We start from the raw sequence: 25,596 nt of genomic DNA, 5'->3' as shown, positions 1-25,596 counted from the left end.
TGTGCCAGGGCTAATCCCTGGGGCAAGGCACTGCCCTGGGGGGGGGGGGGGGGGGGAGGAGGGGGCCCCCACATCCTGCCCCATGGCTGCGGGGGGCTGCACCCTGACCCACCCCACCCGCAGCAGGGATGCCAGGGCTGCCTTGTGGCCCCCCCCCCCCCCCCAGCCCTGCCAACCACCTTTCTGCCCCTCGGGATGCTGTGCCCACATCCCACTGCTCCCAGGGGCTGACCTTGCCACAGCCCCATCCTGCCTGGAGGGGTTTGGGTGGGTGGTGGTGGTGGGGGGTCCCATGGCTCCATCCAGCCCCTCCCTGCCCCTTTTGCTCTGCCCCAGGGATGCTCAGGCCTCATCCTGCCTCCTTTGTCCCCCTCCTCCTTTGCTCCTGGGGCCACATCCTGCTCCTCCAACCCTCTCAGCACTGGGGTGAACTGGGGCTGTCCCATGCTGCAAAGGGGCTGATGATATTGGGGGGGGGGGAGGGGGAGTCCCAGGCTGCCTCCCCCAGCCCCAGGACCCCCAGCATGACTTGGGGGTGGTGTCTCCATCTGCCTGGCCCCCCCCATACCCTGCCCCCCAACCCCCCCAGAGCAAGCAGAGACCATGTAAAAGGCTCCATATATTTCACATGTACAAAAAGGTCACTGGGGGTGGGGGTCCGGGGGGGGGTTCTGAGGTGGGGTGGGCACCATCCTGCCACCCCCCCCCCCCCCCCCCCCCCCCTGGCCTGGCTTTGGTCCCTTTCTTTGGCAATTAGTGTTCACATCAGTGGTCAAAGTGACGAGCGCGGGGGTTGGGGGGGGACGTCTGGTCCCCTCAGCGAGATGGGGCCCCGGGGGGGCGACCCCCATGGAGACCCCGAGGGAGGGGACACCCCAGGGGTCGGCCACCGGTGCTGGGACACCCCCCCCCCCCATCCCCAACACTGCAGCCAGAGGCAGGACTTGGTGGCTCCTGCTGTGGGCAGGCTGGGGGTGGGGGGGGGCGCCGGGGTCCTTCCCCTCGCTGGGCTACAGCCGGATCCACCTGCGGGCTGAGGGACCAGGGGTCAGGGCACTCCGGGCTGGGGGGTGGTCCTGGGTGACCCCAACCCAGCCAGGAGCAAGGCCAGGCCTGCAGGCACCCAGCAGGACCAGTACTGCACCGGGACCCTGCCCTGGCACCCAGTACAGTACCAGGACCCTGCCCTGGCACCCAGCAGTGCACTGGGACTCCATGCCGGGATCCAACACTGCACTGGGATCCCACATCTGGGATCCAGTAGAGTATTACCAGCACCCTGTGCTGGGATCCAGTGCCACACTGGGATGCTGTGCTGGTCCCCAGTATTGCACCAGGATCCCATGCTGGGATCCAGTATGGCACTGGGACCCTGCACTGCAGCAAGGGCTCTGTGCCAGAGATCCAGCCTTGCACTGGGATCCAGTGGCAGGATCCTGTGCCAGGCCCCTGTGTTCCACCAGGATCCAGGGCTGGGATCCTGCCCCAGGACTCTGTGCTGGGCACCAGCATTGCACTGGGATCCAGTGCTGGGATCCTGTCCCAGGATCCTGTGCTGGGCATCTGCATTGCACTGGGATCCAGTGCTGGGATCCTGTCCAAAGATCCTGTGCTGGGCACCAGCATTGCACTGGGATCCAGTGCTGGGATCCTGTCCCAGGATCCTGTGCTGGGCACCAGCATTGCACTGGGATCCAGTAGCAGGATCCAGTGCTGCTCTCCAGGTCAGGAGGGGGTTGGGTCCTGGGCACCCGGGGTGACAGCATGCGGGGTGGGGGGGGGCGTGCAGGAGGGGGCATGCGGGGCTGGGGGGGGGATCCTAGGGGCTGCCAGGGGCTCCCGGGGGTCCCGGCATGCAGCGGTACCTGGGGGCTAACAGCTGGACTCGTCGTGGTGGGAGGGGTCGCAGAAGAAGCGGGAGCCGCGCTTGGCGGTGCGGGCGGTGAAGGGAACGCTCTTCAGCGCTGCGGGGGCCGGGGCGGGGGGCGGGGGGCACAGGGACACATCAGCCCCCAACGCCCGGCCGGGAGCCAGGCGGCTGGGCGGGGCCGGGGGCGGGGCCGGGCGCAGGAGGGGGCGGGGCGGGCGCCCTACCGGTGATGATGTCCTCGATGGTGCCGTCCTTGCCCTCGTAGACCGGGCGATGGTCCTTGGCCTGGCGGCGCCGCAGCTCCGCGATCAGCTCCTGCTGCTGCCACTTGTTGCGCTGCGGGGGAGGCGCAAGGGGGCCCGGGTTGGGGAGGTCGGGGTCCCCTCCCTGTCCTACCCTACCCCCCCCCCCCGGTGTGTGCCCACCCCGTGCCCACCTTCTCCTGCTTCTTAGCCTCCTGTGCCAGCAGCTTCTCTCGCATCACCTCCTCCTGCTTCTTCCGCGTTTCGTTCTCCTGCTCCGCATCCTGCCGGGGCGAGGGCACGGCAGGGGTGGGAGCCAGCTCCTCCCCGACCCAGCACCGGTGCCACCCCCCCCCAGCTGCCCCCCCCGCTCCCCCCCCTCACCTTGTAGGAGCGAATGAAGCGCACAAAGACCGGGAAGAAGACGGAGGGGGGAGTGGTCTTGGGGCTCTCACCGAAATACCTCACCACGGTGTTGTAGGCGTCCTGGAACAGATCCCCAGGTTGCAGCAGGGTGGAAGGGACACCCCCAGGGTCACCTTGGCTGACCCCCACCCCCTGCAGGCAGCAGGGATCCCCCACCCAGGGCCACAGCAAGGCAGATCTTGAATGTCTCCCGGGATGGGACCCCAGCCACATCCCCCGGGGCAGGGGAGGGGGATGGTCACCGACATCCTGCAGCTGGCACAAGGGGCATGCAAAGCCAGGTGGGTAGGGCAAGGAGCGGGCAAGGAGGCCTGGGGCTCACCTCAGCTGTCCGTGCATCCTTCTGCAGCCTCTCCAGCTTGCCCTCACTGGAGGCCAGGAAGGTCCTGAGGACGCTGTGCTCGTGCAGGCTGCACTCGCGGCGCAGCAGCTCCATGCCCCTGCCCAGCTCCTTCACGTCCAGCAGCACGTTCTCCAGGGACACTGTGGGCACAGGGGCACAGCTCAGGGCACCTCTGGCCTGCCTGGTGAGGGGGCAGGGGCAGGGGCAGGGTGGGCACCTGCAGCTGCCTTCTCCACGAAGTGCAGCTCCTGCCAGAAGGTTGCCAGCTCAGGGTACTTCTCCCGCACGGTCAGGGCGATGAAGTGCAGCAGGGTCAGCTTCCTGTCCGTTGACTTCGTGTCCAGGAGCTGCAGGGGGATTGCAGCGGGGTGTGGGGTGTCAGGGCTGTGGGATGGGACCCCCCTCCCCCTACATGGTCCCAGGGAATCCAAGGGTTCAGGGGGTGCCCACCAGGTCCAGGCTCTGCAGTTTGAAGCCGTAGACGGCGCCGCGCTTGCTGCTGTTCATGTAGTTGCCCAGGGCCAGGATGATCTGCAGGGGGAAAGCAGCAGGGGTGGAGGAGGCAGGGAGGAATGAGACACCCCCCCCCCCCCCCACCATGGGACCCCCTCCCTCACAGCTGCTCCTCCCCAGCCCTGTTCTCCAGACCCTTCCTCAGCTTCCTTGCCCTTCTCTGGCCCTGCTCCAGCCCTCAATGTCCTTGGAGTGAGGAGCCCAAACCTGACCCCAAGATTCAAGGTGCAGCCTCCCCAGTGTCCACCCCGGGGGCACAATCCCTGCCCTGCTCCTGCTGCCCACACCACTGCTGCTCCAGGCCAGGCTGCTGGTAGCCTTCTTGGCCACCTGGGCACCCCCTGGCTCACCTCCAGCCACTGTCAACCAACACTCCCCAGGTTCCTTTCCACCCAGGCACTTCCCATGCTCACCTCCAACATCTGCTTCAGCTTCTGGGAGGACTTGACCGAGGCTGAGGCGGCGATGATGGCGTTGAGTTGCTGCAGGGGGGGACAAGAGGTGGGGGTGCAGGGTGGGCTTCACCCTGGGCACAGAGCCTGGGCACCCCCAGCCGACGCCACCCCCGCCTCGCCCGGCTGCCTACCGGCGTCAGCATCTGGACGTTGTCGCTGAAGTTGCCCAGGAAGGCCATGATGGCCATGCGCTGGGGCAGCCTCTCCACCTTGCTGAAGTGCAGCATGAAGCGATCCTCGTCCGCCAGCTCCTCCAGCGGCTTCCGCTCCCGCTCGTACTGCCGCAGGGCCTTGGCCTCCGCCTCGGTCGGCAGGAACCGCATCAGGCACTCCACGAAGTCCACCGGCAGCGTCGCCAGGTCGAACCTGCCCGCGGGGCGCGTCGCTAGCCGCGGCTCCGCTGCGCCCCCTGGCGGCACCGTGCGCCCTGCGCCCTGCCCGGGCACCGCTGCCCTGCCCAGGTGGCACCTTGCGCCCTGCATCCTGCCTGGGTACCGCTGCCCGCCCCAAGAGGCACCCAGCGCCCTGCACCCTGCGCCCTGCCTGGGCACCGCTGCCCTCCCCAGGTGGCACCTTGCGCCCTGCATCCTGCCTGGGTACCGCTGCCCGCCCCAAGAGGCACCCAGCGCCCTGTGCCCTGCGCCCTGCCTGGGCACCGCTGCCCTCCCCAGGTGGCACCTTGCACCCTGCATCCTGCCTGGGTACCGCTGCCCGCCCCAAGAGGCACCCAGCGCCCTGTGCCCTGCGCCCTGCCTGGGCACCGCTGCCCTCCCCAGGTGGCACCTTGCGCCCTGCACCCTGCCTGGGCACCACTGCCCTATCCAGGCGGCCCCTTGCACCCTGCATCCTGCCTGGGCACCACTGCCCGCCCCAAGAGGCACCCAGCACCCTGCCTGGGCACCGCTGCCCTCCCCAGGCAGCACCCAGCACCCAGCACCTTGCCTGGGTACCCCTGCACCCCAACCAGACCCCTTGCACCCCTGCTAGCCCCTGTGCACCCTCGCCAGGGTCCGCATCACTCTACCAACCTCCCTCCCCCCGCCTCGAGCACCTCCCCACCGCCCCCCAGGCCGGGGGCACCTACGTGTGGATGGCTCTGCAGATCTCCTCGGTGCCACGGCCAGCCTTGCGCAGGGTGATCGCCAGGTTCTTGGCACGGTTGGCCTCCAGCAGCGTCACCTTGCTGGCCACCTTCTGTGCCGCCTTGCTCTTGGCACAGACGAGGTCCAGGGCCGGACCCTGCGCCTTGGTCTTGAAGAGCTCCTCGAAGCGCTCCAGGTCGAGGTCCTGGCGGGGCAAGGGCAGGGGGGGGGGGTTCAGAGGGAGGTGGGCAGCAGGCACCTGGGCACTCGTGCCGGGAGGTGCTGGGCTCACCTCCAGCACCCTCTCGTCGTCCAGCTCGCTGAACACTGTGCCGCTGATCTGGTTGGGCTTCAGAGCCGTCCAGTTGAACACCGGCAGCCGGAACTTGGTCTTGATTGGCTTCTTGATCCGGATGGCTGCCGGCAGGGCAGCAGAGGGCTCAGCCCCCAGCGGGGCAGGGCCACGCAGCCTGTGCCCACCCTCAGCCACCCAAGCCCCGCAGGTCGGTCCCCAGGCTGCCGCCCTGCCCCTGGTGAACACCACCCCAGGGCTGTGGTCTCTGTGCCCAGCCGGCTCTGGGTGACTGCAACCCCAGCGCCCTGGCAACCAAAACCCCCCTGCTGTGCCCACAGTCCCCATGCCCTCCCTGTCCCCATGCCCCCCATGCCCTTCCCACCTACCCGAGAGCCCAACAGTGAGGGCGATGGAGGGAGAAGCCCCGGGCAGCGGAGGGGCCGGGGGGCACTTGCCTGTGAAGGGAAGAGAGGCTGAGCCTGTGCCCCGCTGCAGGTGGCCCAATTCTGGGGACACCCCCATCCCCCTCCCAGCCTCAGGAGCGGCCCAGCCCCAGCGACACCCCCAGCCCTGGAGCCCTCCTCACCCCACCGCCGGGGCCAGCCCAGCTCCAGCAACGTCCCGGATTTTGGGGGCTCACCTGGGAGCGGGGGCGCAGGAGGGGGCAGCGGGGGCGGGGGTGGGGGCGGAGGAGGGGCAGCCTCCACGGGGGGCGGGACAGGGACCCTCAGGGCGTCCTCGAGGGGCTCAGGCTGGGGAGGAGTCTCGCTGCCCACCACGGGGGGGGGCTCGGAGCCGTAGCGCCGCCGGAAGGCTTCGTCCTTCTCCTTGATCATCCTCCGCAGGGTGTGCACCTGGTGGCTCGTGTGCTCGCAGGTCTCCTGGGGGCAGCAAGGGGCAGGGTCAGGACCCTGCTCCACTCTCCACAGACCCCCACCACGGTCACACCCCCCCCCCCCGAAGCACCTTGACCGCCTCCAGCTCCTTCTCCCTCTGCAGCAGCTGCTTCTCCAGCTCTGCCACCCGCATCATGTTCTCGTTCTCCAGGTCCAGAAGCTTCTCCGTGAGCTGGGGGGAGGCAGGAGGGGACACACACACAGAGGTGGCTGTCACACCAGCCTGGGGGCATCCCCAGCACCACCCAGGGGCACCAGCCGGGCTCCCCTGCTGACATACATGGGACAGATGCTCCTCCAGCTCCTCCACCTTCTCCAGGGCCACGTTCTTGGTCTCAGCATCCTCCAGCAGCCCTCCCACGTCGAAGACGTTGTCCAGGTAAGCCTGGATCTGCACCTGCAGCTTCTCGCTCTCCGTGTGCCTCGACTTCTGTGGGCATCAGGGGCATCAGCATCAGGGATGGGGGGCATCAGGGTTCCTTGGGGTGACCTCCCCCTCCCCTCCAATACCTGCAGGAACTCCTCCAGCCCCAGCTTGGTGAACTCATACTGGAGGTGGACGCGGAAGTTCATATCCTCCACCGAGTGCACCACGATGTTGATGAACTGCATGCAGGCCACCTGCGGGCAGGGCTGGCATCACCAGGGGCCCACCCCCAGCCCCGGAGCGCCCCCTGGCACCCCAGAGACCCCTCCCCCTTGCCCAGCGCCCGGTGCCCCACCATGAAGTCGATGCTGCTGTCCTCGTTGCGGAAGTAGTCCATGAGGCGCTCGAAGCGATGCTTCTCCTTGCAGACCTGGGGGGGCAGGGGGGTGGGCATGAGCTTAACCTGGGCTTGGGCACCCCCCCAGCAGCCCTCCAGCCCCTGGGATTCAGCCCCCTAATGCCAGCCTAGTCCTGGTGTCTCCCTGGTTTCATGGAGAGGGTTGGGTTGGAAGGGGCCTTCAGGACCACCCGGTGCCAACCTCCCTGCCATGGGCAGGGACTCCCTCCCACCAGCCCAGGCTGCTCCAGGCCTCATCCAGACTGGCACTGAGCACCGCCAGAGAGGGGGCATCCAGGACCTCCCTGGGCACAACCTGTGCCAGGCTCTCCCCACCCTCACTGGCAAGAATTTCTTCCTCCTCACCAGTCTCAATCTGCCTTCCTCAAACCTCAATCCATTCCCCACCCCCACCCCCGGGCTCAGCCCATTCCTGCTGCCCCCTGCCCACCCCCTGGTTACCTCCTTGAAGTTGTCGAAGGCAGCCAGGATGATCTCGTGGCCTCCCCTCACCAGGCAGACAGCTGCCAGCAGCTCCAGCACCAGCGCCTTGGTCCTGGGCCAGAGCAGCACCATCAGCACCCAGCTGGCACCAGGGGCACCCCCACCCCCAAATCAGGCCCCCTCCCTCCCCCCTCACCTCGGGTTCTTGTTGTTGAGGCTCAGGGCGATCTCGTTGACGGCGTGGGGGTGGGACATGACCAGGTTGAAGCCATACTGCGGGGACAGAGCAGGGAGGGCGTTGGCGGTGCCAGCGCGGCCGTGGCACCGCCGTGTGCCCCCAACCCCCCCGGCACGGGCTGGCAGTACCTGGTAGTTCATGATGGCTCGGAGGCACATGATGCAGAGGTGGACATCGTCCTTCTGGCTCACCAGGCGAGAGTTCTTCAGTGCCCTGCGGCTGGGCAGAGTGCCATAGCTGGGGGGGGGACACACACACAGGGCGCTGGTGAGCGGGACCCTGGCACTGCCAGGGCTGCACCGCCAGCGCTCACCCGGGTGGGAATCAGCCCCATGGGAGCAGGGTGGGGACAGCATGAGGGCAGCTTGGGGCTTCTGGAGAGAAGAGAGAAGGGCGAAAGGGACAGAGGCTGGCGGAGACGCGAGCGAAGCCCCCGCGGGCACCGGGCTGGCAGCCGGTACTTACCCGGCGGGCAGGCGGCGAGGCGGGCACAGAGAAGAGAGAGAGAGAGCAGCCAGAGAGGGAGGGGCCTGGCCCTGGAAGCACAGATGGGGCAAGGTCACCCCGGGGCACGGGGGGCAGAGCCAGAGCTGGGGCAAGCGGAGGCAGCGCAGCCGCGGCGGGCAGGGGGCACGGGCAGGGTGGCAGCGCCCAGCTGCTGCAGTGGGGCAGGGCATGACGCAGCCGTGCAGGGTGCGGCACACGCGGCACGTGCCATGGCACAGCCACACCCTGGGCAAGGCCCAGGGGTGCTTAGGGCACAGTGTAGAGCAGTGGCACACAAGACGTGGCAAGCACCATGGTGCCCGGCGCAGGGCAGGACGGTGCTTGGCACAGGGCACGATGGTACACGGCACGGCACACACCATGATAGGATGGTGCTTGGCACAGAGAAAGGTAGTGCATGGCCTGGCACGTGCCATGGGCAGGACTGTGCCTGCCTGCCACTGGGCACAGTGGGCTGGCACGCACCACGCATGGATGGTGCTCGGCACGGGTCATGATGATGCACGGCCTGGCACACACCGTGGCAGGCTGGTGCTTGGCCTGGCACACCTCCCCATGGCAGGCAAAACGGCAGGTGGCACACAGCAAGCGCCAGCCGGAGCGGGGCAGCTGCTGGGCACGGCGGTGGGTACCTACCGTAGGGCAGTCTGGCGGGCAGAGCGGGCGAGGCTGCTGGCGAAGGGGGCGGGCAGGGCACTGGGGTGCTGCAGATCCTCGATGGACCTGCTCCAGGCGCGCAGCTTCTCCAGCCCTCCGTCCTCACCACCTTCCAGGCCCTCAAAGTCCAACCTGGGTGGGACAGGCGGTGGGCAGGGGGCGGGCACAGCCTGGGCACAGAGCGGCACAGCCACCGCGGCAAGCGCGGCAAGCAGGGGGCGCTTGGGCAGCGGCGCGGCGGGGAGCGGTGCGGAGGCGGCGCCGGGATGCCCTCCCCCCTAACCCTCAGGACCGCCCCCCAAATAGGCAGGTTCCCCCGGTGTCCCCCGGTGCCAACAAGGGGCCGAGCGGTGGCCGAGGGAGCTGCCATGGGGCAGCAGAGCCCTGCGGGTGCCAGGGACCCCCAGTGCCCTACTCACATGACGGCACACTGGGCGAAGGAGAGGTAGTTCACCAGCACGTCCAGGCCTTTGTTCTCATCGTTGAGGAACTCCCGAACCCACCTACAGCACCAGGGGGTGCCCGTCAGAGCCCGCGGCAACCCGGGGCACCCCACCCTGGCCTGACCCCCTTCCCGCCAAGGGGATCCCCAGCCTGGCACAGGCAGGGCCCTGGCGACCGTTGCAGCCCCTCTGCTATCGGCGCTGCCAGCGCCCAGCGCAGCTTTATCTGCCGGCCGCAGGGAGGGCTCAGCGCCAGGCGGGAAGCTGAGCTGGGGGCTAGGCGCTGCGCCCCCCAACCCTCAGCCCTGGGCACCCTGGGAGGCTGGCATTCAGGGCGCCCTGGCCTCCCTCCTTCCCCACCCCCGCCCCGCAGGAGGGTGTCAGGGTGGGCATGAGGTGGGGGCTGTGCAATGGGAGCCCCCAGCAGCACCTCGAGCACAGGGTGAGGCTGCCCGGTGTCGGGGTGCCCACGCCTGCCCGTACCCCTGCCCGTACCCCTGCCCGCAGCCCCGCACCGGGCGGCAGCAGAGCCGGCGGGGGGTGGCCGTGGCCGCCCCTTTCCTGCCGCCGCCGCCAGCCCCCCGCCCCGGCTCAGTTTCCTGTCTCCAGCTGCTGCTATTTTCGGGCGGCAGGCAGGGGAAGAACCGAACGGCCACGGCGGGGCCAGCGGCGGGGCCAGGAGCCTGGCACAGCCTGGCACGTGCACGAGCTGCCCCAAGCATGTGGGCACGGCCACGCTGCCGGGCACCCGCTGGTCACCTCCCCGGTCAATGTCCCCATCCCTCCGGCCAGCCCCTGCGGCTCCGGCGAAGAGTCCCTTGGAACAAAGTGGAGGCGGCCGAGGTGGCACCGGTGCGGAGATGGGATGGCACCGAGCCCTCCGGTGCCGGGAGGAGCCGGGCAGGATCCGGCCGTGCCCCTCCACGCAGGGCGTCAGCGCCAGGGCCACCCCCGCCCGCGGCATCCGCCCCCGGGACCTGCCCGCTGGCAGCCCTGGCCCGCGGCTCGGCCAGGGCAGGAACCGGCCCAGTTCCTGCAGCGCCTCCGACTTCCCCTGCAGCTGCGCCGAGGATGGTGCTGGGACCTCACCCTCCCCCCACCCCCACCCCAGGACCCCCCCAGGACCCCCCCCAGGCTCACCCGATGTGGTTTGTCCTCAGGCTGATCTCCAGCTCACGCAGGACCTTGGTGGACTCCTGCACCCTCCTCCTGAACTTCTAGGGGCAGAGTGAGGCTGAGCTTGGGCCCCCCCCAGCACCCTGCACCTTCCCAGACACCCCCAGCCCCTCTGGAGACCCCCCCCAGGCCTCCTCTGCCCCTCACCTTCCGTGTGACGCCCGGCTCCAGGAAGCTGTGCAGTTTCTGGATGTAGGCATGGGGAGGACTCTTCACCTGGAACCGCTCCTGGGGGGCACAAGGGGGTGTGGGTGACCCTGGCACAGCAGCACAGCGTGTCCCCCCCCCCCCCCGGGACCCCCTTCGACCCCCACCTGGTCGCAGATGAGGTCCCACTTCTTCTCGTTGTCATACTGGCGCAGGAGCCGAGCTTTGTCCGGGGGCAGGTTCATGGAGCTCTGGGGGCACAGGAGGGGGCATCACCCTGGAGGGCATGGGGGCACCGTCCCCCTCTGAGGGCACTTGAACCCACAGCACAGCCTGGGTTTCCCCTCTGGGACACTCAAGCCCCATGGCACAACCAGAGCTCCCCTCTGAGGGCTCTCGGACCCACAGCGTGGGCAGAGCCCCTGGCACCGGGAAGCACTGGTGGCACACAGGTGGCACAGGGACAGCAGTGCCACCAGAACCAGGTGCCAGCTGTCGGCAGCACCAAATCTGCCCCAAACCACTGCATCCTTCCTGTCTGCAGCCACTTCCTCCCTGGCAAACCACAGCCTCCGCTCTCCAACCACGGCGGGAGGCCTGGCAGCGGTGCCAGGGCTCCCTGGCACATGAGGCACTGTCACGGGGGACCTAAGGGGCTGCTCAGGCCCTGGTGTCGCCGAGGACACAAAGAGAACACCAGAGAGGAACCTGGGAACGCCAAAAGGCTGCGGGCTTGGAGATGCCCCAGTGAGCGATGCCACCCTGCTGGGTGATGCCACCCTGGCGAGGTGGCAACGCCGTTAGCAGGAGCTGGCCACCGCCACAGCTGGGAGGTGCCGGTGCTCCACCCGCCCTGTGGCACCTAAAATTATCCCTTCCCTGCTCATCCCGGCCCCGCGGAGCCGCAGGGCACCGGGGCAGAGCCTGGCAGAGACCACGGATCCCAGGGGGCCAACGCTGGCAGTGCCATGGCCGCTGAGGTCCCCCGAAATACCGCCCCGGGGAGCAGGGTGCTGCCACCCCGCCCACGGCACCGCGGCTATTTGTAAACCGTGACCAACGGGGCCCCCCGCCCCCGGACACCCCGGGACTGGAGTTGGGAGGGATGTGGGGGCACACGGAGGCCCCGGGCAGGGGCGGGGGGCACCGGAGGGGCTTTGAAGCGCTGCTGCTCTCACCGGCGTTCCCGCCGCTCGGCTTCCTGCCTTTGTGGCGGGAGTGGGGCCGCTCCCGGTCGGGCACTTCCTCTGCCACCGCCCCGCACCGGGGACCCCCCACCCTTGCTGCCCCGGGACTGATTCGTGTTCCCCCGCCAAACTCCAGGCACCGGGGGCTACCAGGGCTGGGGGACACGCGGGGACGCATCCGGGGGCCACTCCATGGCGATAACTACTTTTCTCCCCGCCGGGACGGCACCGGGGGACGCCGACGCCGGTAGGGGGATGAAGGGGAGGTTTTGGGGGAACCCCCGGTGCCGCCGCCACCAAAATCCTCCACCACCCCCCCTACACCGGCGTCGGCGCAGCCCAGGCAGGATGCGTCCCCCCCGTCACCGGCCCCGCGGGGACCGGCAGCCGCATCCGCCCGGCGTGGGACGCAGCGACGGGCAATGGCCCCGCGGGCGGGTGCCCCCCGGTCCCCCCTGGTTCCAGCTCCCAGAGCCCCGGGGGACCACACTCGGTATTTCCTGCCCAGACACGGCTGCCACAGGCTACGGCCAGCACCGAGATGGCGGGACCGGGTGTCGGGGACCGGGTGTCACGGATGTCACCCGGCCATGGTGTGTTTACCACCCCAGCCCCACACCGGCACCGTGGATGGGCCACGAGCCAGGCACCGGTGGGAGTCGGTGGCTCCCATCCGTGGTACCGATGGCACCAGGGACATGGTGCTGGGCCAGCGTCACCGTCAAACCATAGCCCCAGTACCGGGGTGGCACCACAGCCTTGCCCGGTGACCTCGGCAGGATGGCCACCGCCCCGGCCGTGAAGGCGGACTGGGGACCACACCGGGCACCCGCGGGGATCCCCAGCCTCAGGGACCCGCACCGAGCCCCGAGCGCCGCCTCGATGGGACTTTCCCAGCTCAAAAAGTCCCAAGGTCCCACCGGTGGCATCGGGAGTGGCGTCATCCCCCCGGGGCTCTCCCGAACCGGGCGTCCACCAGGGCTGCTCCCCCGCCCTGCGGCCACTGCCCCATCCTCCGGGCGCCGGCGCCGTTCCTGCCGGTGCCCGCCCGCCCGCTGGCCCCGCAGCAGCCGGACGCGGGGAGGGGAGCGCGGCGGAGGGGCGCGCCCGGCCCGGGAGGGCGTCCCAGGAGGGGTCCCGATTAGGGGCGGACCGAGAGGGCGCAACAGGAGCCAGAGGAGTGGCGGCAGGAGCAGGGACGGAGTACCGGGGAAGCGCACCGAGGAGGGCACACCGGGAACCGGAGGGGCGCAGCGGGAGAGGGGGGCCGCGGCGGGGGTCGGTGTCTCACCAGCACCAGGGCGAAGCGCTCCTCCAGCTCGCAGGGCTCCGGCATCGGCATCTTGCCCGGAGCGAGCAGCCCGGGGCCCCCCGGGGCCGCCACCGCTCCCGGGCCCCGGGGCAGCGCCTCCCCGTCCGCGCTCTCCACGTTCCCCATCCCCGGCCCAGGCACCGGGGGGCGGCGGGGGAGGCTCAGCCCGTCGCGTCCGGCCGCCGCCACCGCCTCCCGGCCCCGCCCCGCCCCGCCCGGCCCCGCCCCGTCCCGGCTGGCCGCCTGCGGCTCCGCGGTGGCGCCGCCAGAGGGAGACCAAGGGCGGGCAGGGACGGAAGCACCACCAGGGGGCGCCTAAAGGCCGGGAGCGATCGGAAAGATTCCCATTGGCCTGGCCAAGGCCACGGCGGCCAATGGGCGTCGTGCTTCTGTGCGGGGGAGGGCGAGCCTGGCCAATGGCGGCCCTCGGGCGCGGCCGGCCACCAATGGGCGGTGGCGCTGGATCGCCCCGCCCCACTCCGGGTGGTGGCGGTTGGCCAATAGAGCGAAATGGGAGGCGGGCCTCCGCCGCACGATGGCCAATGGGCGCTGGGGGCGGGGCGGAGTGAGGACCGTTCGAGGCCTGGCACGGACGGCGGACGCCGCGCAGGTGAGGGCAGCGCAGCGGCGGCGGCGGGGGGGGGCTGGTCCCGGTCCTGCCGGGGGGCTCCCGCCGGCCTCCGGGGCTCTGGCAGCGCCTGTGGCGCTGGGCAGCTCCCACCGCGCCGCAAGGCCTCGCCCCGGGGAGCCCGGCCGGCTCCTCCCCTCCCCCCCCCAACCAGGCTTCGCTCAGGGGGGGCCCAGCCGGTTCCTGTGTCCCCCCCAGGCTTCACCCCGGGGGGGGGCTTGGCCGCCTCCTGCCCCCCCGCCAGGGCTCGGCTGACTCCTGCCCCCGCGTCAGGGTCCTCCCGGCCTGGGCATCCCCTGCCCCCCTCCCCAGGCCTCGCTGCCGGGGGGGTAAGCGCAGCTCCGGCCCCCCATGGAGGCTGCCTTTGGTCCCGGGGGGAAGCTGCGTGGGGGAGGCTGCCTCGGAGGTGCCCGCAGGAGCTGTCGAAGGTGGGCCTGGGGCAGTGCCAGGGCCAGGGCTGGGTGCAGGCGCCGGTGGGTAAAGGTCGCCCAGCAGCCTCGGCCGCGGTTGCCAATCGACGCCAGCGCCCAGCAGCCGCCCTGGGGCCACCGACCCGGGACGTCACCGGCGAAACCGAAACGGTTCCAGCCCCGTCGCAGGCGCTCGCAGCGGGGAGGCTGTGCCTGCCTGGCAGGTGGTGAGCTGCCGTCCGGGCTCCCTGGCTCTGGCACAGGAGACCCAGGTCCCTGTGCTGCGCCGGGACCCACTTGGCATCGCCCTGGGGACGTCAGGCCCTGCCTGATGAAACTTGCTGTCACCGCTGCCTGCCGTGCCAGGAGGAGGCTGTCACACCCCCCCCGCAGCCACCACGCCCCGCAGCTTCCCCATTCCCTCCTGCAACCCCCAGCCAGGCCATGGGGCAGCAGCCTCCCCTTCCGCCCTGAGCCCTGGAGGAGGTCCCCGCTGGCACCGGGCCCACGGTCACCAATCTGCCGCCGTGCCGGGGCTGGAGCAGGAGCAGCTCGGCCCTGGCTCAGGACGGCAGGCAGAGGGAGTCTGTGCTGCTGTGACACGGGGAGGTCCCAGGCTCCTCCCTCCGCTCGGGGTGGCCACTTGGCAGCCCCGTGGCCTGTGCCCCCCTCAGGCCCTGTCTGTGCCTCGGGGCCAGGCAGCTCTCTGCTCCTGCTGGGCCGGTTGGGCTCCCGCGGGTGCCAGGGTAAACAGCACCGGCCCAGCCGGCCGGGCAGGGGCTGGCAGAGGGGCTGGAGCAGGAAGGGCTGAGGAGGAGGAGGAGGAGGAGGCCCTGCAGGCAGCATCACACTGCCAGAGCCTCCTCCTGGGAGGTCATTAGAGGCACTAATGGTAGCCTGGCACAAAGACGCTTTCCAGCTGCCGGCAGCGCTCCTGCGGGGCCGGAGCCTCCCCGGGGGCAGCCTTGGGCTCGCAACAGCCTGCAAGGCTTGCACCAGCTGGGCACAGGAGGGCTCTGGAGCCCAGGCAGCTCCTGGTGCCTGCTGCTTGCTCCTGTGTCCCCCCCCCACCCTGAGCCCCCTCCCCTCCTGCAGCTCCCCCTCTGCCGAGCGGCCGGTGGGGCCCATCCCAGCCTGGCACCATGAACGTCTTCAACCGGAACATCAACTACGATGCCCTCTTCAAGCTCTCTCACATGTGAGTAGCGCCTCCAGCAGGCTGGGCTTGGAGTCAGGGGCTGTGCCAGCCTCACCCACCGGCCTCACTGCCCCCCTCCCTCGCCCACAGCTCGGCCTCCACCCAGGAGCACCTCAAGAGGGTCTATGCCAGCTTTGCCCTCTGCATGCTCGTGGCGGCCGCGGGGGCTTACGTCAACGTGGTGACCCAGCTCTTCCAGGTGGGTGGCCCCTGGGGGTGCTGTGGGTGGTCCCTGGGCTCGCTCCCACCCTGCTGAGGTGGTGCCATGCCCTCACCTGCCTCTCACCCCCGCCCCCAGTTCAGCCTCCTGACCGGGCTGGGCGCGCTGGGGCTGATCGTGTGGCTGACGGCCACCCCGCACAGCCGGGACACGGAGCAGAAGAGGCTGGGGATGCTGGTGGGCTTCGCCTTCCTGACAGGTAGGTGGGCTGCAGGGACCCTCCCCAGCCTGGCAGGACCCTGAGGCCTGGGCAGGGCAGGGTCAGAGACCCCAAACAACCCTCAGATGGCTGCTATGGCACTCTGCTCTCCTTCCAGGCATTAACCTTGGGCCCCTCCTGGAAATGTGCATCTCCATCAACCCCAGGTAGGAGCATGAGCCCCCTCCCCCTGCCCCTTCCACCCCCAGCTGACCCCCAGGGACCCCCCCAGGCCCTGCTCACCCCCTCTGCTCTCTCCTAGCATCATCCCCACTGCCTTCCTGGGCACTGCCACCATCTTTGCCTGCTTCTCGCTGAGTGCCCTCTACGCCCGGCGCCGCAGCTTCCTCTACCTGGGAGGTGAGAGGAGCCGGGGTGGACCCTGGGGAGGGGGCTGGGGGCTCCCCACGTGGGGCAAGGGACACCCCACAGCGAGGCTGAGGCCAGGTCTCACTCCCTGCCCTCTCCCTGCAGGTTTCCTGCTCTCTGGCCTCACCCTGATGCTTCTCTCCTCTCTGGTTAACGCCTTCGTGAGGTCCACCTGGCTCTTCACAGTGAGTGCCCTGCAGCAGGCCAGGCCAGGCCAGGCCAGACAGATGGACAGACATCAGCTGGCCCTGGTGCCACAGAGCTGCCCCCATCCAATGTCCCCTTTCCCCCTTGCCCCCCCCAGGCCAACCTCTACGTGGGGCTGATGATCATGTGTGGCTTCGTGCTCTTCGACACGCAGCTCATCATCGAGAAGGCAGAGAGTGGGGACAAGGACTACATCTGGTGGGTACTGGGGGCAGGGGGGACATGGGGGGTGGGGGGGGGGACACAGGGCAGGGTCACAGCCCCTCCCCTGAGCTTCTCCTTCCACCCCCACCCCCCCCCCCAGGCACTGTGTTGATCTCTTCCTCGACTTCGTCGACATCTTCCGGGAGCTGCTGATGATCCTGGGCATGTCCGAGGTGGGTGGCAGGCCCCTGGCAGGGGGCACAGAGCTGCCCTGCAGGGCAGGGGGCACAGAGCTGCCCTGCAGGGCAGGGGGCACAGAGCTTGGCACTGACCCTGACCACCTCTCCTCTTGCAGAAAAAGAAGAAGGAGAAGAAGTGAAGCAGCCCCAGGCCGAGGTGGAGCTGCCCCTGCTGGTCCCTGCCCTGTCCCTGCCCCTCCTCTCTGGTTCATTAAAGGCTTTGCTGCCGGGGAGCAGCAGCCCAGAGGCCTCCTCTCCCTCTGAGCTTTTTCTCTCTTTTAGCTTATTTTTTTTTTGGGGGGGGGGTCGTTTTTCTAACCCATTCTGCAGCTTCTGCTGAACTTTGCCTCCTTCCTTCCCTGCCCCTGGCTCCCTGGGGGGAGTTCCCCAGCCCTGGGGGAAGGCTTTCCTACCCCTGGGGGGGTTCATGGGGGTGGTTTCCATCCCTTGGGGGTTCCCACCCACACCTTGCTTTTCTGCAGCCCCCACTGCCCTGGCACCCTGGGGAGTGTTAGGGGGGTTCCCCCCCCCACCCCATGCCAGCCCAGGGGTGGGCAGTGGGACCTTCCCCCCCACCCTCTCTCCCCTCCCCCCCCCAAGTGGAGGAGCCTCCCTTGTAGCACCAGTGCCAAGAGCTCCCAGGTGGCAGCCCCCACTCTGCTGGGCCAGGCAGAGTCCTTTTGCCCCCCACCCCCTCCCCCCTTTTGCTGTCATCTCTTTGTACACCAGGACAGAGTCAATAAACCTCTGAGTGGAACCTCTTGGCCCCCTCCCTCCGTGCCCCCTCCCACGGGCAGGCTGCAGCTGGCACAAGGACACCACCAGCTCCACAAGAGCTATAAATAACCCGGGGGGGGAGGGGGGAAAAAGGGGGGGGGAGGGGGGGCAGATTTATTGAGCTAAAAACCCGGCAGGGGGGGGGGGGGGGGGGGGCTGTACAATGCCATAGCACCATGGGAAAGAGCCAGGGCAGGGCAGGGGGGGGACACAGTGCACTGGGACCCCTCCCTCCAACCCAGGCAGCACCCTCAGAGTGGGGGCAGGGAGTGGAGTGGAGTTGGGGGGACAGCGAGATTGGGGGGGGTGGGGGAGGGGTGGAAGACGTGAGAGCGGCCGGGGGGCGCAGGGGAGGGGGGGGGAGGGCTCAGCCCTGGCTGCCGCAGGAGGAGAGGCTGTCGTAGAGTGAATCGCTGAGGGACTCGGAGTGCTCCAGCCCCGGGGGGCCGTGCCCCCCGTCCCGTGACCTGGCCTCGGTGCTGCCCTCGTCCCCCACGTCCGAGGCGCTGGGGGTTCGGCTGCTGCTGGCGCTCAGGGTGGGGGGCAGCGGGGGGGGCGCCTCGGGGGATGCTGCCCCTCGACGTCCGGCCGGGCTGCAGACAGGCGCCTGGGGAGGGACAGGGTGGGGAGGGGAGGGGAGGGTTCGCTGTGCCCCTCCCACTCCTTGCAAATGCCGATGGCAGCCCTGCAGCCCCTCCCGGGGCCCCCCCCAGCTCCTTACCGCGGTGGGGCGGTGCAGCCCCTCCAGCCCCCCGGCGGTGCAGAGGAAGGGGTCGGCAGCGCCGCAGGCTTTGGCGTTGGGGAAGGTCCAGTTCTTGCTCTGCTGGACGCGCCGCGGCTTCCCGGGGTCACCGCTGGCATCTGGGGGGGGGAAATGGGGGGGCATCAGTGCTGGCCTCTCCCCCATCACCCCCTCCCCACCTTGCCCAAGCGCGGGTGCAGCCCCCCGGCACCATCAGCAGGGCCTGGGCACCCCCTGCCCGGCACAGGGCACAGCAGGACACTGACCCTGGGGACCGGCGTGGTGGCCGTGCGGGCTGGGGGGGGGCGGGGGGCGGCACGCTGGGGTGCTGCGGTGTTTGCTGGGCACCGGCGGCTCCTCCGCGCTGGGCACCTCCCGCTCCAGCGTCCGGGCCTTGCGCGGCACTTTGGTGATGGCAGGCGGCCGCGCTGGCACGGCACCGGGCAGCGCCTCAGGGCGGCCCCGGGGTTTTGGGGCGCTCTTGGCGGGGACCCCCCCGTAGTCCGGGGGTGGGAAGGTGCCGATCCCGCTGTCCAGCGTCCGTGTCAGCGACCCACAGGCTGCGGGGACAAGGAGAGGTCACCGGTGCCCAGGGTCCGCCTCGGTGCCCTCCTGCCAAGGCAGCCCACCCCACGCCAGCGCCCTGCTCACCAGCGAAGTGCTGCGAGGTCCCCGACTCGGACAAACTCTCATCCGATGCCAGCTCGTCCCGGAGCCCCACGTCGGGCACCTGGGGGGGAGGAAGGGGGGAGCAAATAAAACCCCCGGCTGAGCGGCTGCAGCCAACCCCCCGGAGCAGGGTGCACAGCCCCTGGCAGTGGGGTGCTGGGGGGGGTCCTCACTTTGTCCGGGGGCTCCCGCAGGTGTCCCACGATGCCGTTGCGGGGCGGGCGGCACAGCCGGGGGTCTTTGGTGTCGGGGGGCACCCGCCGGAGCTCACACAGCTCCCGCTTGTGCTCCAGGCGGCTCTCGTAGGGCACATCCTTCCCGTCCACCCTGGGCACAAGGCCACGGCAGGGTGGGCTTGAGCAGGGGGCACCACCTCACCCCCCCCCCCCCCCCCCCCCCAGCTTCACCCACCCCCCCCCCGAGGGGACCCGGGCGGACCCTGACCTGTCGAGCAGCTGCTGCATGAAGGTTTCTGCTGTCACCTCCTGGTACATGACCGGGAGGTGGCCGGGGCCGCGGGGTGGCCCCCGGGGGCGCCCCTTGTCCAGTGCCAGCCCCTGCAGGAAGGCGTGCTCCTCCCGCAGCGCCTTGCGCAGGTCCTCCGCCTTCTCCATCAGCTTCGAGATGTTCAGGCTCTCGGCTTCCAGCTTGCGGGCGGCCAGCTTCACCTCCCGGCGCAGCGGAGCCGGGGTCCCGGCCCAGTCCCGGCCGCGGCCGCCGTCGCCTCGGCGGCTCAGGGCGGGCAGCTTGCTCCGGCGCAGCCCAAACCAGCTTGCCAAGCCCCCGGCAGCCTTGCCCTTGGCTTCGCCCGCCGGTGCCCGCTCCTGCCCCTGCAGCCTCAGCACGTTCTCCTCGATGCCCTTCATCACCTTCTCCTCGATGGCCGAGTGCCCGGCGGCGCCCGGCGGCGGCCCCGTGCCGGGGGGCTCGGCGGCTGGCGGCGTTTTGTTGGGGGGGGCTCCTGCCACCTTGGCCCCTGGCACCTCCTCGCCCCGTGCAGTCCCAGCTTTGCTGGCGCCCGTCTTGGCGGGCAGCTTGGTGGGGCTGCCGTGGGGGCTGCGGGTGGTCTTGGCGGGGGGCGCCGGGGGTGCCCGCGGGGGGGTCCTGCCGCTGGTGGGGCGAACCTTGCCCCCCGCCTTGCCAGCCTCACCCATGGAGCCGGAGGAGTAGCACCGGGCCAGGGGCTCCCCGCTGTGAGTCGGCTCGGGGTGCTTCAGGCTGCCCCCCAGACCACCCCGCGGTGGGGGTCGTGGCTCAGACCCGTGGCCCCTCTCAGGCCGCCCTGGACCAGGGGGCTCACGGCCCTCGGCCCCCCGCAGCTTGCCCAGGGCTGCCAGGCGCTCCTTGAAGGGCAGGCAGGGCTCGGGGGGCTTCTTGCCGGGGCGGCGAGAGGGGCCCGAGCCCCCCGTGCCACGGCGAGCGCTGGGAGGGGACGCAGCTGCCCGCACCCCACTGCCGGGGGCTCCCAGCAGCCCCGGGGGCTGCTCAGCTGCCTCATAGGTGTGGGGCGGGGGGAAAGCAGGGGGCTCTGGGGAGCTGGGTTCCGGGGGGGCATCGGGGGAGGTGCGGCAGCTGAGCGCCAGCGAGGCCTCGGGGTTGCTGCTGCGGCAGGGGATCTTGGACGCCCGAGCGAGCTGCGGGCTGAGCCGCAGTGCCCCGGCCGGGGGGGGCAGCTTCAGCACCTTGGGGGGGGAGGACAGGGGGTTGGGACCCCCTCCTCCAGGCGAGAGCGGGGTGAAGCTCCCCTCGGGGCTCTCCTCCCCTGCGGCATAGAGCCCCAGGAAGGCAGGGTGGTCGCCGCGCCGCTGCCGCGGGGGACCCCCGGGGGCTTCGCCGTTGTGCCGGCAGCAGCCGCCGCCGCCCTCGCCCCGCAGCAGCCTCTCGGCCAAGGCGCTCAGCAGGGCCCCGCCCGGCGCCGCAGCCTCCTCCGGCGAGGAGCAAGGGCTGCCCTCAGCCCCTCGCCACCCTCCAGCAGCCCCTGGCCCCCGCAGCGGGCATGGGGGCCAGCCCGGGGCGGGACAGGGCTCGGGGGAGCCGGGGGAGGCCAGGGGGGGCCCCAGCAGGGGGTCTGTCTCCTCCAGCTTGCGCAGCACCTCCAGGATCTGAGCTTTCTTCTTGAAGAAGGGGGAAAGGGTGTCCAGGGTGGGGGCACCAGGGCTGAGCCCAGGGCTGCTCGATGTCACCAAGGGGGTCACCTGTGGGGCCCAGGCACTGTCACCCCAGGGACACCCTGCACTGGGCACCATCTGGGAGAAGATGGCACCCTGGGGGCACACTGGGGTGAGGGATGGGGACACAGGAGGGTTTGGAGCTGGGGACACCATGGGTGGAGAGGCTTAGGGGGGGGGACACTGGGCCTGCACAGGTGACCACCAGAGGCACAGGGACGCTGTGGGACACTGGGATGGGGACAGCACAGACCCAAGGAGGGGCACAGAGGAGAGGACACCACAGGCTTGGGGACACCGCTCGGAGGCGGTGAGGCTGGGGAGGAGGCTGCCACAGCCCCAGGGAGGGGGACACTGGAATGGGGGGAGGGGGGAGGGGGAGGGGGGTTGGGGACACCGGTACCCACCTCTGGCAGGGGGATGCAGTGGCTGGGGGACAGCGGAGGGGGAGGCTGCTCGGCAGAGCAGGGCTGGGGGCAGGCTGGGGCATCCGAGGGCACTGGCAGCGGGTGCAGAGGCAGCTGGGGAGGAAAGAGATGCTTGGGTTCAGCTTTGGAGGGGCTCTGCCTCGTGATGCCCCCTCCCCTCCCCTCCCCCCCCCCCCCAGCACTGAGGCAGCCCTGGGCACACCTGGGGCAGGGACCCAGCCGAGAGCTGCAGCTTCTGCTGGAAGAGGTCACTCAGGGCCTGGTTCTGGCGCTCCAGGTCAAAGACTCTTTTCTTCAGCTTGATGCACTCCTCACGGAGGTCCTGGGCAGGGCAGGGTGGCACAGGGGGTGTCAGCCAGGACCCTGACCACCTCCCCCTCACAGCCCCCCACCCCTGGCTCTGCCTGACACCCACCTTCTGGTTGAGCAGTGCCTGCACCACATGGTTGGCGACCTGGGGAGCAGAGGGGGGAGGGCTCTGGGTGGGCTGTGAAGGCACAGGCAGCCCTGGGCACAGGCAGCCCTGGGCACAGGCAGCCCACATGTACCCCACCTGCCCACACCCCAACCCCCACCCCTCCCCCCACCCCTACCTCGTCCAGGCAGCGCTCGTAGGTCTCTCGCTGGTTCTCATTGGCCTGGGCCAGGGCTGAGTTCTCTGCCTGGGGACAGAGTGGGGATGGCTCAGAGGATATGGTGGAGGGTCCTGGGCACGCCTGGCACCCCACCCTGGCACCAAGGGGACTCCTCTGCCTGCTGGGAGGGGTCACACACAGAGGGATGAGGCTGAGGCTGCCCCAAGAGAAAGGGAGGGATGGAGGGGGCAAGGAAAGCAGGGAAGTGCTGCCCCTCGCTGTGGGGTCTGCCTGGGCTGCTGGCACACAGTGCCCGGGCTGCTGGCACACCGTGCCCGGGCTGCTGGCTCCATGGCACAGGCCAGGGCTGCCTTTCAGCACCAGCTGCATGATGGCAGCAGGCACAGCTGCACAGTGGCTGTGGCTGCAGGGTGGCACTGGTGGCAACAGCCATGGTTGCTCCGTGGCACCAGCTACAGCTGCCCGAAGGCATTGGCCACGGCTGCCCTGGTGCCCACAGCTGCCCCCCGGCCCTGGCCCCCGGGTGGCACCGCCGTACCTCCAGCTCCCGCAGCCGCTGCAGCAGCTCATGGCTGGTTCCTGTCCCCCCAGGCGCCGCGGGGCTCTCTCCCGGTGCCTCGGTCACGCTCTCCGACATCGCTGGCTGCAGGGGACCCTGCGTCACCCCGCGGGCCGCGCTGGCCCTCGCCCGGTGCCCCCCGGGCCCGCAGCACCGCCGAGCCCGGGGCAGCTCGGACCTTCCTCCCCCCCCCTCCTCGTTACCTCGCTCGGGACGTCGCCAGCCCTGTCCTCCCCGGTGTCACCTGCGGGGGAAAACGGCGCTGAAGAGGGGGCCGCAGCCCCGACCTCACCGACACCGGCGTCGCAGGACCCTCGTCAGCCCCAGCCACCCCCCAGCCTTCCCCCCCGTGCGCTGGGACCCTGCAGCCAGCCCCGGTGCCAGGGCGCCGGGATGCACAGCACCCCCGCGGGCTGGCACCGGCACCGGGGCACCGGAATATGCAGCACCCCCGGGGTGCATAGGCCCCCTCCACCCCGGCCCTAGCCCCGGTACCGCTTCCCCCTGGGCTCCCCCCGCCGCCGGTACCGGTGCCTCCCTGCGCCGCTCGCCCCGTGCGCGCCGGAACCGGAGTCGGCCCCGAGCACTGGCCCCGAGCACCGGCACCAACCCCGGCCCGGGCTCCCCTTCCGCCGCGCTCCCGCCCGCGCCGCGCACTCACGCCCGGGGCTCCCGGCGCCGCCGCTCGGCCCCGCTCAGCGCGGCCCCGGGGCCGGTCCCGGTGGCGGCAGCGGCTCCATCCCGGCCCGGCCCGGCCGCGCTATTGTTGGGAGGCGGCGGCGGCCCAGCTCCGCCTTCCCGCCGCGGCCGGGGAGGAGCCGTGTCCGCCGCCGCCCCCGGTGCGCCGCTCCGCCAGCGCCAGACCCGGAGAGACCGTACCGGGGGTCCAGGACACCGAGGACCACCGGGAGAGGCGGCACCGGGACACCGGGCACCCTAGGAGAGGAAGCACCGGGCATCCACACGGGGCACCGGGCACCCCCGGGGGTACAGAGCACCCCAGGGAGAAGGAGCCCCTTGGGGCGCCCAGCAGCCTTTGGGGAGGGACCCCCAGGAGCCTGCGTAGCCTTCGGGGACGTCCCCGGGGCTCGGGGCACGGAGGGGCCCCCACCCTGAACCCCACCAGTTGGGCAGGGGTTGGGGGTCACCCGGGGCCAGCGGCCCCGGTTCACCCGGACCCCAGGGTGGCGGTGCCCGGTGCCCCCGTGGGGGATGTTCGACAGCACTCGGGGAACCGGAGGGGACAACGGAAAGGGGGAGATGGAGGTGGCGAGGCCAGGGGGAGGTCACCGGGCACAGGCGAGGTCCGGGGGTACATCACCGGCCCTGTCCCCCCACTCGGGACCCCACACGTGGGTGGGAGCACCGGGAGCCGTTGGACAGAGCAAACTGGGGGCTACCGGCACAACGAGAACGGCAAAACCGACCGGAGCCCCGGGACCGGTGGAGTAGGGCTGGGCAGGCTGGGGGGGGGGGGGGGGAGCCTGTGGGACGCCCCCCGTGTCCCTGCCAGCCCCGAGCCCCTTGTCCCCACCGCCACGGGGGTCCCCGCACCGTGACCGGACCTCGCACGTGCGTCCCTGCCCCGGTCGCCCTGCGGCCCGTGGGGCTGGCAGCAAACTCAGCCGGGTACCGTGGGTGCCCCGTGGTGCCCAGGGCCCCCCCTACCCCCAGCACGACAGGAAGCGGCCCCGGGGCCGGCGGCTCCGACTGCGTCACCGGGGGAAGTGAGGCTCCGTCTGGAAGGGAAGAGCAGCCCGCGGCCCCCCCCAGGCCCCGCGGCGGGGGACAGCCCGGGGGGGGGGGGGGGGGGCCGACAGATGGACGGCGTCGCCGTCCCCTCCCCCAGCACGGGGCCCCGCAGGGGTGGTGCGAGGGTCCCTGCAGGGGCACAGACCCAGGCCCAGCCGCTCCAGGGGCACCCGCAGCCTGTGCAGCCCCCTCCCCAGGCCTGTGGCGCCCCCGCCCCCCCCCCCCGGGTCCCTGATCCTTGGCACCACGGGGCCACGGCACGTGCCCAACACGCGTGGCTGTGGCCGTGCCAGCGCGGCAGGGACAGCCCCTGGCACCCAGGCCACGGTCCCGCGGCACCGGCCCCGGCCTGCCCCGCACCGGGGCCCCCCACCCTCAGCCCAGGGGGACAGCCCCAAGTGTCCCCAACCCTGCGGGGACTGCAGGGCCTGGGCTGCTCCGGGGGCACCGCGGAGGCGCTGGGGGCAGGAGGCACAACCCAGGGACGGGGAGGATGCAGCAGGGGACAGCAGGGACAGCCCGGGGACGGCGAGGACAGGCTGGGGACAGCCCGGGGACAGCCCGGGGACAGGCTGGGATGTGCTGGAGAAACAGCCCTGGGGGGAGCAGGGACACAGCGAGGGCAGCAGGGGACACAGGCCAGGGACAGGCAGGATGCGGTGGGGACGCTGGGGACACGCCAGGATGCTCTGGGGACAGCAGAGAGGACAGCTGGGGATGGACAGGGAGCGGTGGGGACCGGCGGGCAGGATGGAGGACAGTGGGGGACACGCCGGGGACACCGCAGGGACAGCCAGGACGCAGCAGGGAGAGAGCCTGGGTGCCCCAGGGGACCGCGGGGACACCCCGGGGGCAGCCGGGACGCCCCGGGGGCAGCCGGGACGCCCCGGGGCCGGGCGGGATGCGCCGGGGACACCGGAGCTGCTCCGGGGAGCACAGCCCCGGGGACACGCAGCGGGGACATCCCGGGGCGGGGGGGGTACCGAGCGGGACGCCCCCCTGCCCCTCGCGACACGTTCCGGTGCCCCGTGGCAGCGGGGACCCCGCTCCGCACCGCGGGAGCCGCCGGAGCCCTCCGGCCGCCGCCTCGCTTCCCCGGGGAGCCCCCCGCGGCCGCCGCCGCCGCTCCCCCCGCCCCCCCGCCGCCCTCCCGCCGCAGCACGGCCGGACTCACCGGGGACTACGGCGGGGCGGCGGCGCGGGGCGGCATGGCCGGGACCGGGGCCGGGGCTGGCCCGGCGGCGGCGGCGGTGGTGATGTCATGGCTCCACCGGGCCGGCTCCGCCCTGCGCCG

General features: G+C 71.1%; 3 protein-coding genes across 6 annotated transcripts; 1 reads left to right on the top strand and 2 right to left on the bottom strand.

Moving 5' to 3' along the window:
- Positions 1–926: 926 nt before the first annotated feature.
- FMNL3 (formin like 3) lies at positions 927–13,187 on the bottom strand. 3 transcript variants are annotated; one of them, XM_054177371.1, is made up of 27 exons: positions 12,977–13,187; positions 10,666–10,749; positions 10,499–10,579; positions 10,316–10,392; positions 9,152–9,235; positions 8,712–8,864; positions 7,697–7,805; positions 7,527–7,603; positions 7,349–7,442; positions 6,845–6,919; positions 6,633–6,743; positions 6,403–6,552; positions 6,193–6,294; positions 5,867–6,107; positions 5,613–5,681; positions 5,224–5,348; positions 4,934–5,136; positions 3,981–4,215; positions 3,808–3,876; positions 3,332–3,412; positions 3,099–3,228; positions 2,861–3,021; positions 2,497–2,598; positions 2,307–2,396; positions 2,095–2,206; positions 1,866–1,964; positions 927–1,033 (listed from the first exon to the last, which is right to left on the bottom strand). In XM_054177371.1, exons 1-26 carry the CDS (start codon positions 13,121–13,123, stop codon positions 1,873–1,875), a joined length of 3,054 nt encoding a protein of 1,017 aa, XP_054033346.1. In that variant the 5' UTR covers positions 13,124–13,187; the 3' UTR covers positions 927–1,033; positions 1,866–1,872. The 3 variants fall into 3 exon arrangements, with proteins under 3 accessions (XP_054033346.1, XP_054033347.1, XP_054033348.1); XM_054177372.1 differs by having other exon boundaries at positions 6,403–6,549; XM_054177373.1 differs by lacking the exon at positions 8,712–8,864.
- Positions 13,188–13,532: 345 nt separating this feature from the next.
- On the top strand, positions 13,533–16,889 carry TMBIM6 (transmembrane BAX inhibitor motif containing 6). The gene is made up of 10 exons (XM_054177445.1): positions 13,533–13,607; positions 15,131–15,233; positions 15,324–15,432; positions 15,532–15,652; positions 15,771–15,819; positions 15,915–16,012; positions 16,127–16,206; positions 16,326–16,426; positions 16,533–16,605; positions 16,728–16,889. The coding sequence occupies exons 2-10, from the start codon at positions 15,178–15,180 to the stop codon at positions 16,749–16,751; spliced, it is 711 nt and encodes a 236-aa protein (XP_054033420.1). The 5' UTR covers positions 13,533–13,607; positions 15,131–15,177; the 3' UTR covers positions 16,752–16,889.
- Positions 16,890–17,512: 623 nt separating this feature from the next.
- Positions 17,513–25,571, bottom strand: NCKAP5L (NCK associated protein 5 like). 2 transcript variants are annotated; one of them, XM_054177367.1, is made up of 13 exons: positions 25,477–25,571; positions 22,754–22,794; positions 22,530–22,634; positions 21,989–22,057; positions 21,811–21,849; positions 21,598–21,717; positions 21,375–21,488; positions 19,244–20,994; positions 18,973–19,126; positions 18,782–18,860; positions 18,397–18,690; positions 18,110–18,249; positions 17,513–17,995 (listed from the first exon to the last, which is right to left on the bottom strand). In XM_054177367.1, the coding sequence occupies exons 3-13, from the start codon at positions 22,626–22,628 to the stop codon at positions 17,756–17,758; spliced, it is 3,099 nt and encodes a 1,032-aa protein (XP_054033342.1). In that variant the 5' UTR covers positions 22,629–22,634; positions 22,754–22,794; positions 25,477–25,571; the 3' UTR covers positions 17,513–17,755. The 2 variants fall into 2 exon arrangements, with proteins under 2 accessions (XP_054033342.1, XP_054033343.1); XM_054177368.1 differs by lacking the exon at positions 25,477–25,571 and adding an exon at positions 23,212–23,518.
- Between the last annotated feature and the right edge of the window lie 25 nt (positions 25,572–25,596).

Source organism: Dryobates pubescens, chromosome 40 (assembly GCF_014839835.1).
Source record: "Dryobates pubescens isolate bDryPub1 chromosome 40, bDryPub1.pri, whole genome shotgun sequence".
NCBI classification, from domain to species: domain Eukaryota; kingdom Metazoa; phylum Chordata; class Aves; order Piciformes; family Picidae; genus Dryobates; species Dryobates pubescens.
Note: the sequence above shows the minus strand (reverse complement) of the source record. Positions and strands in the feature narration are given on the sequence as shown.